We start from the raw sequence: 10,827 nt of genomic DNA, 5'->3' as shown, positions 1-10,827 counted from the left end.
GAGGCGGGCGTCCGACAGGCCTCTCGGAAGGGGCATCTCTGGGCTTCAGCAGAGGCGAGGTTCTCCCTTGTTCCTTCCAGGTGGGAACCTGGAGGAAGTGAACACAAAGGCCCAAGCCGGGGCCTAGGTGGGACACAGGGCTGTCCTGCTTCTTGGTCCAGGCCCTCCAGGAAGAGAGGGGGCAGCTCCCCAGTTCGGGGTGGGGCTGAGCAGCTCTTAGTGAGGGCCAGGGGAGGCACAGCCAGGCCCCAGGCTCTGGAGCTCAGCAGGGCATGACTTCATTCCATCGCCCTTCTTCTGCAGGACATTTTTTGTGCAGCTGTACCGGGCGCTGATTGGGGGCGGGCCTGAAGGTAAGGCAGGCTGGAGATGAAGGCAGAGATCAGAGCACTGAGGTCTTCTGTTCCCTTAGGTCCTCACTGAGTCCAGAGTGTTCGATGTCATCAGCACCATCCATCGGGACTGGCTCCCCCATATGCTCCGAGGGAGCGTGGACGTCGAGGAACAGAAAACCCACCCGAAGGATGAATGCGAGAGATTGTGGGGTTGGGGGAAGGGCCCCTCCCCACCCGACACCCATTGGGGCACACTCTACTCTCCCGGTGGCAAGACTGGGAAACTTCGGGCTCCCAATGGTCACTGTGTCCATCCCCCTGCCTCTGGACTCTCCCCGTGGCCAGATGACTGGTTGGAGGGGAGCTTCCTGGAGGTTTCCCAGGGCTTGGGGGGAGGGTCAGAGATGCCAGCCCCCTGGGCCCTCCCCCATCCTTTTTGCCTCCAAGTTTCTAAGCAATACATTTTGGGGGTTTCCTCAGCCCCCTACCCCAGATCTTAGCTGGCAGGTCTGGGTTCCCCTTTTCCTCCCCTGGGAGGGGCTGGAACAGGATAGGAAGCTGGGGGTTTTCAGAGCTCTGCACAGGGAGGGGCGTGGGCTCCTTCAGGGCATGGCACCTTTCTAGGGCCTGGGAATGGGGGCATCCTCTGTACCCCAGACCTGCACTGCTTCACCCCCACCCCGGCCCAGACTCTGCAGTCTTCCCTCCCTCCCATTCTGGAATGGTGACTGGGGGAGGAAGAGCCAGAGAGGGGGCTGACTGGGGGGGTCCTCAAGGACCTGTCACCTGCCCTGGCCGAGTCCTGAACCCGTCGCCTCCTTCCCCTCCCCTGGGGCCGGGAGGCTCCCATCCGACCAATGTCTGTAAAGTGCTTTGAGGTCTCCCCAGCAGAGCACCTTCAGGATGCATCCTAGAGCACAGGCGGGAGAGCTGGGTTGGGGTCAAGGGCGCATGGGGAGGGTGAGGTGTCCTCAGCAGTCCTGCGTTGCTGACAGAGAGGGTCCCGCCCTTCCAGCCCCGGCCCAGGAGGCCCCTTCCTTGGGCAAGTGGGGAGTGGCGGGTGGAAGGCAGCCGGCAGCCCAGCCAGGCCCCCGCCCCTTCCTCTCCTCAGGCTCCTCTGGCCCCGCTCTGTCCCAGGAAAGGCCCAAGTCCAGTGACTGCCCTCCTCCTTCCTTGTAAATACCAGACATGCATTTGTACAGTGGGCCCTGTGCGTGTGAAGTCGTAGCCACGGTCTTTGAGACCTGCCACCTGCCACTCGTTCCTCCTACCCCACCCAGAGAGGGGTAGAGACGCATGTGACTGACCCCTGTCCTCGGTCTCTCGGAACCCTGCTATAGCCAGAGGTCAATAAAGAAGGGAGACCAGGCCTGGCTGTGTGTGTTGTTTGCCGGGTGAAAGTGCACTGGGCGTCTTCACGTGCAAAGTCTCTTCAAGCGGACAAAACCCTGGTGCTGTGTGTGCCCTGTTATATACGGAGGCCAGAGAGGGGAGGTTCTGCCCGAGGGTGCGCAGCAGGGCTGGCAGAAGGGACCTTCCACTTCTGATGTGCTTTTTATTCTCTCCAGCATACCACTTCTTCTAAAGAGGGGTGAATCTTGCCTTCCCTCCACTGCCTGGAAAAATCAGAAGCGGTGGGCAGGAGAGGCCTGGCTGTGGTGTCTGAGAAAGGTTATTCACCTCTGCTCAGCTTCTGTCGTTTACCCTGGCCCCTCAGTGCCGAGGACAAGAGGAGAGGTGACCTTTCTAGTTCCCAGCAAGCGCCTCTTCGTGAATGGCTCCCGTGGCCTCAATCTAGTTTGGCTAACAGGTTGGAATCTGGGTGGTGGTCTCCTCCCAGCTGCAGAGCTTGGGAATCACCAAGTCTCAGAGGGCAGGCAAGGAGGCATTGAAGCAACACACCCTCTTTCCCAAGGGCCAAGGGCCAGAGTGCAGTTCCCGGCTTTGTCCAGCAGAGGGCGCGCACAGCACCATCACAGCTGGGCAGGCCTTAGGGTTCCAAGGCCTCTCTTCTCCCAGCCAAGTAAGGGTAGGGCTGGAGAAAAACACCTCCCTTCTCAAGGCTCCTGCCCAGCTTCCCTTTTCCCTCTTTCTTGGAGGCAGTTGGGCAGAAGGGAGGGGGCTGCAGAGAAGGCAGGACAAGAGGGGAGAGAGAAAAGATTCTTCAAGTTGGGAAAGAAGGAAAGCGTCAAGGACTTAACACCAAATTTATCACTTTTTAAAAACGAGATTTTTCCCCCAAAGTGAGGAAATAAGAAACAAATCCAGTGTCCATGCATTCTCAACTGCGGTCTTGATTCCAAGACGCCTCCTCACTCTCAGACCTGTTGCAAGGGAAGCGGGTAGGAAGAGAAAGTGAGTGAGAGGCCTGAGGTCCTACGGTCTCCTCCCCCGCTGGTGTGCCCAGCCATCCCGCTAGTCAGGCATCTAAGTGTAGCGTCCCATACCAGTCACTGGCCCCTCGTCCTGTCTACACAGTGGAGGGGAGACTGTCAAATCAGAGCTCATGAGGTCATTTCATCCATGTCTCCACTCCAGGCAAGACCACTTGGAACGATCTTGGAGCGGTCATCCAGCCTGGACAGATGAGGCTCTCCCTTTGGGTTCCAAATGCCCTTTATCAGAAAATCCATGGTCTACTTCCATCATCGATTCCAGGAGCCAGAAGTCCTCAGACGAGTCTAACCTCAGTGCCCCCTGCTGCGGCTGAATCCCATTTCTCTTTATCCACCAGGTGTACGTGCTCAGCCGTGTCTGACTCTTTGTGACCCTGTGGACGGTAGCCCACCAGGCTCTTCTGTCTATGAGATTTCCCAGGCAAGAATACTGGAGTGGGTTGCCATCTCCTCCTCCAGGGGAAATATAACCCTGGACCCATTGATCTAACCTGCGTCTCTTGCCTCTCCTAAGCACTGGCAGGCCGAGTTTTTACCACCGAGCCACCTGGGAAGCACATTTGTCCATCAGGGGAGATGCAAATCCTCCAGCCACAGAGGACAGCTTTTCAGAGGCTGAAGTTGGTCCTTTGTTCCCTTTCCCTGACTCTAGATCTCAGCCCTTGCCCTCCTCACACAGCCTGCTCCCCTGCAGACTGGGCACGCAGCCCGGGGGTCTTACCGCGTTGGCTCCCTGGGAATCCAGCGGTGGTCACTGGGTTGAGGGCCCCTCTGTGCTGGGTTTCTCACTGCCCCTCTCCTGAGTGTGAGGGATGGACTCTGCAGGCTCTGAGGAGGGAGAGCAGGCGGCAGCAGGGAGAGCTAGAGTTCACCAGGGCTTGGAGAGAGGGAGCTGCTTCTGCTTACCCCATCCCATACTCCAACACCCTCGAGAGCAGCCCAAGGCCAGCTGGGGGCAAGGGGGCAAGACCCACAGGGTTTTCTCTGGTCTCAATGACTACTTAGGTTCGCTAGTTTTTTGAAGTCTGCAATCAGGAAAAAAAAAAAAAAAAAAACTCTAAAAAAAGCTTAAAAATTTGGGTATGATTTCAGTGTGTGGCTAAACCTGACCTGAACAGACAGGAAACTTTTGATAGCGTATGTATCCCACTTAGTGTGCCCAATCATTTCCCTGCAGAAATATTCATGTGTTTGACTACAGGGGGACTCTGCTGCGAGTATGATGGAACACACAGTATATATTCCGTTGTCACCTTGGTAAAGCTGGAAAAACTCTGACTTCTGACCCACGTCTGGGATAAGGACCCGTGGACATGCAGCTTCCATTTCTCGCGTGCTTTCTGTGTGTTCGCTGCCGAGCTAAGGACCAGTCTCATTTAATTTTCACAAACAACCCAATGCAATAGGCGCCATCATTATCACTTAGCTGACTGAGGTTAAGTAAGTAGCTCAAGGCCTCGGGGCTGGTGTAGTGGCAGAGCCAGAATTCCAGCCCAGAAAGCTGCTTCTATTCTGGCAGGCACCCCCCCACCCCCCATCCATATATCAGGGAGCTGGGAAGTCCAAGTGGGAGGGGATGGTGTCATTTAGTAAGGAAAGGTGAAGAGATGCAAACACATGCTGGTTATGCAAAGGATCCATATTCTCAAGACAGTTTCTGGCTACTGCTAGGCCCCTCCCCATAGCCAATAAGGCTGGCCTCCCCTGGGCTGGTCCCTCCCCAGCCTGAACGCACTGTATGTTTTCCCAGAGGTGCCCGGCCGTGACTCCGCTGCTGTGTCTGTGATCCCGGGTGGGCAGGACTCCTGGGTCCCTGTGCTCTCAGCGGCTCCTTCAGGCTCCTCTCCCGGCTCCTGTTGCCCCAGGTGATGTTCAACCATCATCTGGAGCTCTGGGGGCGAAGAGAAAGGGGGAGAGCATTGGACGAGACTGCCCTGTCTCCTCTGTGGACCCTCAGCTTCAACAGCTCCACTAGAGGGCCAGTGCACACTGCCTGTGTGACCTGACTTTCCTGATCAAGCAAGGACATTCATTGGCCAATAAAGAGGGACTAAAGCAAGACAATAAAATGTACTTTCTTCAAAGCTGAGAGAGGGGAAGGGGAGAGCCTTTAAGAACAAAAGAGCCTCCTGACTTGCTGGGATACCTATTCTCCCTTGTGGGCAGGAGAAAAGACTCCATTTAGATTCAAGAAAAATTTGAGTACCTTCTCTGTGCAGTGCACTGTGCTGGCTGACTTCACATACTTTATTTAACGGCCAAAGTGAGGTAGTATCCAGGGGCCCTGGAGGTTAAGCGGGTTCTCCCAGGCTCTCCAGCTAGTCGGTGGCAGAGCTGGAATGCAACACCTCCCCACCCCGCCTCCCCCCTCAGGCTCCAGCAACTCTCCTTTTGCAAAGGCAGGTTTAATGATTTCCCAAGGATTCCTTCCAAAGGGATGCCGTCCTGGCTACTGCTCAGCATCAGGTGTGGCGGGGAAGGGTTTTCCCAACCTTTCATTGTGGGTGTGGTCCTCGTCGCCTTCTTCCGTTGCCGTGGAGACATGGACAAAGTGGGCTGTGAAGGGCACAGGGCACAGGTGGGCGCCCACCCTTTTCGCCCTCCCCTCCGCCTTGCCATGCTTGTAGATGGGGACTGGGAAGGCGTGGGCTTCAGAAAGTAGAGGGGAGGAAACTCTTGCTTCCCCAGCCCCTACCCTGCCCATGATGGTGAGCAAGACGGCTGTGTCGGGGGAATGCAGGGAACTGCGCGTGCACCTCCACTCAAGAAGAACATGTGAAGGGCACAAGCAGGAGGGAGACAAAAGGTCCTGCAGGTGGGGGCAGTGGCTGGAGGTATAACCCTCTAATAAGTCTGGGGGTTCTCTGCACTGGGCTGAGCGGGAGGGGCCAGCTCACCTTGAGAAGTGGGTTGGGGATCCGGTCTTCATCTACCTCTGAGGGAAGGAGAGAGAGGAGAACGTGATGGGGATGGGAGGTCCAGAGGGGCCCTGGGCAGTCTGACTTCTCAAGGGGAGGGGCCCCTGCAATCACCTCCCTTGTGATTGGTCCCTCACATCTGCCCCTAGGAAGCTGGTCCTGACGGGCTGCCCTGGCCTCCTCCCTCCAGCCCCATCCTGCTCTGCTGGTTGGCTCTATCTCCTGCTTCTAGTCTGGTCCTTGTCTCTGTAGTTAGCCTGCACCTACATCCTTGCCTCAAACCTGGAGGTTCCTGAAGGCAGGCTTTGTGGTCCTTCTGCTCTTTTCCTCCCGAAATATCCATCTCTGCCTCCTTCCAGCCATTCTCCCTACCCTGGATCGAGAATTGGACCGAGCAGAGAAGAGAACGGCAAACTTGTCCTGTACAGGACAATCCTTTTAAGTAGTTGGAGGGAAGTTGGAGGCTCAGGCATCCGGATTGCGAGTTGGGCTTCTTAGCATCACCGTCTCTCTTCCACTCTCCCGCCAGCGCCCCTGACATTCTCTGAGACCTTGCTGTCTCTCCAGACCTTGATGGGGACGCTGGTGACCAGAATGCCAGCTGCTCCCTAAGCTGTTTCTAACCTTCCCCTTCCCCTCTGGGGGCTGTGAAAATAGCTGATGGAGGCGGTCCCTCCCCCTCACAGCTGTCACCGCCTCTGGGGAAGGGGGCAGCGGCCTCTCAGTTGCTGGAGAAACCTGGAAGGCTGTTGCCGTAGCAACCAGCACTCCACTGACCACCCCAACTGCTGGGGGGCTTAGGAACCAAGTGGTCTCCTGCTCGGTCTTTCCAAGGCAAAGAAAACCCTCCTGCTAATCCAGCTGCTACTTCCGTGCCTCTGGGACCGAGCAGACCTCTGGCTCCTCAGACCTGCCCTGCTATCTATCTAGCACCTGCCTTCTCTCACTGGGACCAAGCTGTCTTCAGCAGCCCCCACTCCCTTTAGTGACCATCCTGGGGTTTACCTGGGGATGACTGGTCACTGGTCAGCACGAGGGTGGCAGGGGTGGGGCGGCGCCTCCGGATCTGAGGGAAGAGGTCAAGTACATGTGGAAGCGTCATGGCCCCACGCACACTCAGCAACAGAATCCACACCACCCACTTAGCACGCCACATTACACTGAACCCTTGGTCCCTGGGGGACATTCTTGGGCCCTCCCTCTGCCCTGGGGACCCAGAAGACCTCCCCCACTCTTCTCTGCTCCCCCAGCCCCCTTTCTGTCTCTGCATCTCCCCAGGTCCTGGCCCAGCTCTCCATCTCAGCATCTATATCTGTGCTAATGCATTGATCTCCGGCCCATTGTCCTTCCGTCCATCCTGGATCAATGGTCAGAAATAACCCGAGAGGGAAGAAAGCATTCCCCTCAGTGTCCCAGCCCACTCCCCAAAAGGACATGAACCTGTTGTGGGCCAGCACCAGCGGAGAGCACCTCTCCAGCCCCACCCAGCCTGGGAGGGCAGCACAGAGAAGGCAGGTCTGATCTGAATGCGCCTTCTTCTGGCCTGTGCCCCTCCCTCCCTCATCTCCTCCCTGTCTTTGGACACACACAGGAAATAATGGTCTGGAGAAATCCTTGTCATGGTAAATATCATATGAGGAGGAGCCTGAGGCAGGACCATGGCCAGGGACTAAAGCTAAGCTGAAAAATCTTATCCTGGGCTCCCAGGTCCCAGTCTAAGAAATTAACAGATAAGAGCTGATTGACTGCCGGGCCTCTGAGCCCCTCTTCCCCTGCCTCTGTTCCTAGGTTTTGCTGCCAATAAAGTTGGTTGTTGTCAAAGCCAGTCCAAGGACTCTTGGGACGTGTAGTTTTTCCCCTTTTTCTGGAGGTCTGGAAGTGAAGGGAACCGTGGGGTTGGAGTCCCTGCAACTCCCTCCAGGGCAGAGGAGGGGAGGGAAGACTAATGGGACTAGGAAAGAGGCTAAAATTATCCAGGGCTGAGAGGAGTAGGCTGAGGACACTGAATGATCACATCCCTATCTCTCTGTATCCATTATTTAGAATCATTACCGGAGTGGGGTAAAGGGGTGGGGTGGGAGTGGAAAGACGCCTGCCCTTTTCTTTGCCCAGAAAGTGGGTATCAGGTATAGCAGGGGGCAGGGTTAGTCTATTGAGGGGCTCCCCAAAGAAGAAATGGGTGTGTGGAATAGGGGTAGGTTGGGGTAGGCATCGTTTTCTCAGGACAAGCCAGCAGTGTCTGTTTGGGGTGACATTTTAAGGTCCCTGCAATACCAGTTCTGTGCGTGTGTGATCGTGCACACATATAGGCATGTGCTGCACAGACATTATTTGTGAGTCCACCTCTGGCTATTCCTGGTGCAAACGTGCTGGGGGCCTTCAGGTGGGCAAGTATGCTTCCTGCAAGCGGAGTGAGGCCATTCTCCTAGGAGAGAACTCGTCCGCCCTGGGGGAGGGGTGCTGAGGCAGGCAGAGGGTGTGGTGGGTGGGGATGAGTGGGAGTTGGGAGCCTGAGAAGGACACTGCAAGTATGATGGGAAGGGCCTTGAGAGGGCAGGAGGACTCTGACCTTGGACAGGTCCCTTCCATAACCAAATCCTTGCCTTGGACAAGATTTCTAAGCGCTCAGAGTCCTTGAGAATTTTGATGTCCTACAGGAGAAGGGAAGTTAGACTTCTGGAAGTACTCCCAGGTCCCTGAACTACTAAGAAACGAGTGTCGGTCTCTTTCATTTTCCTTGCCCCTATCACAGATTCTAGCTCTCAAGGACACTTGGTGCCTTTGCCTCTGATTTATTTCCAAACCAGTTACGCCAAGGACCTGGTAGCTGTGGGCACCCCTCCATCCCCTGTCACTCTGTGCTCCATAACTCAGAGTTTCCAACCCTGCCACCCTCTCAGGTCGATCTGGCTTAGGTGCTCCTGCCAAGCCTGGAGTTTTTTGCCTACACATTTGGGTAACAGCAAGAGGGGCTGAAGTTGGACTACAGGTAGAATTTCAGGCCGAGCAGACACAGATTACTGAAGAGGAGAGAAAAGCAGGCTAAAGTCCCAGCCTCTTTTTCTCTCTGGCTTTATAGCATGGCCTCCTCCTCCTCCCCTGTCCCCCAGATCTCTAGGCCAGCTGGCCTACCCCTTCCTCCTCTCAACACACACCTCCACCTGCCTCCTCTAACACCAAACAGAGGCAGGTGTCAGGCATGGGCACTGGCTGCGTCAGTGGCAGGCATTTCTGCTTGAAACCTCACCCCTAAGCCCCTGGCTCACTCACACTCTTGGGCCCCTTTCCCTGGATCTGAGGTTATTTTAGCCAGTCTCCTGCCTCCAGGCATAACAGCCTTTTCCCTGACCCCAAGGGAATGCTCCCCATGCTCCTGGCTCTCCACACTCATCCTCAGGAGGTCTGCAGTCTCCCCACCCTCCCTCCCTGCTGTCACACCTCTGAGGTCTGGAGATGTGGCTTCCACCAGGCCAGGGAGAGGGATGGAGATGCAGGTCCCTAACCCCTCCCCACACTCTGGAAAGCTAAAGTTACAGGGAGTGTACTGAACCTTCACATCCAGGCCTTATTTCCCCAAACAGCTGGAGCAGCAGGAAGAACACGCTCTCCAGCCCATCCCAAGAGCTCAGAGCTTTTTCAGGTGGGGAGGCCCAGCCAGAGCCCCCGCAGCTAGGTGGGGAAGCAGGGCAGAGACCTTGCGGGAAAGGAATACTCTCTAGGAGCAGGGATGTCTAGGCAAACGGACAGAGAACACCAAAAGAGATGGAGCAAAGAGCAAATATTTGGCAAATGGGTGGTAGTAGCCACCACGGGTGGTCACTGTCTCCACACACATGCTCACTCTCCCTGACACACACAGTTGCTCACACACTCTCATACACTGCCGCCTCTGCCAGGCTGCTCTGAGCTAAAAATAGGCCAGGACGGGAGGCTGGGCCAGGGCCCTGGACTCCCACCCTTGAGCCCAGGCCAGCACAGTGCTTCTCCGTGTCTCCGCTCAGGCTTGGACCCTAGCCCCTAGAAAGCCCCCGCCTCCGTCTCCCGAAGGCCATTTTCCCATGCCCTCCCCGCACCCCCTCCCCACTACCGATCCAAAGGGCAGGAGTTGCGAACAAGGACCCACGTGTCCAGACTTGCAGAGAGGGGAGCCAGCCTGCACGCACGACCACTCCTCTCCCCAAAGCCCCAGCCCTCCCAGTTCTCCTCAACCCCTTCTCGCCCTCACTCTCTGGACTCCGGCAGGATCGCCTCCAGTTAGGAGAGGGCTGGGGGGCTCTTTCTCCTCTTTCAACTCCCTCGGTTACCTGCCCTCTCCCTTAACCCCTCCGACACCCTTGGGCGTCCCCACCGAGCTCAGAAACTCTGGCGGGATTTGACTGGGTGGGGGATGCAAGACTGGTGAAGGGGGGGAGGGGTCGTGTGCTCGGGCAAGCCCCCTCCCCCAGGGCTGGGGAAGGAAGGCAGAGACTTTCGTGGGGACCGGCTTCGAGGGCAGGCGTTCGTCCTCCTGTCCATCTCGGAGAAACACGGATAGGGAGATGGGGCTCCCACGGTGGGGGAGGGGAGAGAAGACCCCCCCCCCCCCAACACCGCGCTGGCCCTCGCCAGGGCGCACCGCTAAGGGAGGACTGAGCGGGGGTCTGGGGTCGCACAGTCCGGGGTCCCTCGTCCTCTGCCGGGCGAGACCCCTGCCGCCCCGCCCCGCTCCGCACCTGCTCGGCCGCCTCGGGGTCAAGGTGCGGCTCCAGAAGCGGGACGGTGAACTGGATCTTCCGGGGACTGTGGTCTTGCTCCATGGCGGGGGCGGCGGCTGCGGGCGGGCAGGCGGCGGACTCGGGGCTGGGGCGGGCGCGCTGCCTCTCCGCTCCGCTCCGGCCCGGCCCCAGCCCGGCGCGCTCGGCTCCCGGCTCCCGGCTCAGCGGTCCCGGCTCGCGGCCCAGGGGACTCCGCCGCCGCCGATTGGCTCGGCCCCCGCCCCTCCCGGCCCCCTCCGCCTCCCCCCGCCCGGAGCCTTAACCCCGTCGTGGCCGAGCCGCCGGCTGCCGGGGGTCACCGCCCCGCGGAAGGGCGAGGCGGGTGTGGCCCGGCCCGGGTCGCCGTAGACGCGGCTCGGGCGGGGAATCCTGAGTTCTAGTGGGGTGGAGGGAGGTGAGGGGTGGAGGTGCGGAGCGGTCACGA

The 10,827-nt window shown here is 57.9% G+C and overlaps 2 protein-coding genes across 3 annotated transcripts in view; both read right to left on the bottom strand.

Annotated features, from left to right (window-relative positions):
* Nucleotides 1-10,827, bottom strand: part of METAP2 (methionyl aminopeptidase 2) — a 492,318-nt gene that overhangs the window by 117,778 nt on the left and 363,713 nt on the right. The gene's annotated exons all lie outside the window — the stretch shown is intronic.
* On the bottom strand, nt 2,529-10,550 carry PPP1R1A (protein phosphatase 1 regulatory inhibitor subunit 1A). Of its 2 annotated transcripts, XM_052640402.1 has the most exons (7): nt 10,362-10,545; nt 6,655-6,715; nt 5,629-5,666; nt 5,224-5,287; nt 4,467-4,622; nt 3,453-3,559; nt 2,529-2,659 (listed from the first exon to the last, which is right to left on the bottom strand). In XM_052640402.1, exons 1-6 carry the CDS (start codon nt 10,443-10,445, stop codon nt 3,483-3,485), a joined length of 480 nt encoding a protein of 159 aa, XP_052496362.1. In that variant the 5' UTR covers nt 10,446-10,545; the 3' UTR covers nt 2,529-2,659; nt 3,453-3,482. The 2 variants fall into 2 exon arrangements, with proteins under 2 accessions (XP_052496362.1, XP_052496361.1); XM_052640401.1 differs by lacking the exons at nt 2,529-2,659; nt 3,453-3,559 and adding an exon at nt 3,966-4,090 and having other exon boundaries at nt 10,362-10,550.

This window comes from Budorcas taxicolor, chromosome 5 (genome assembly GCF_023091745.1).
Source record: "Budorcas taxicolor isolate Tak-1 chromosome 5, Takin1.1, whole genome shotgun sequence".
Taxonomy (NCBI): Eukaryota; Metazoa; Chordata; class Mammalia; order Artiodactyla; family Bovidae; genus Budorcas; species Budorcas taxicolor.
This window is presented reverse-complemented; position numbering and strand designations above follow the sequence as displayed.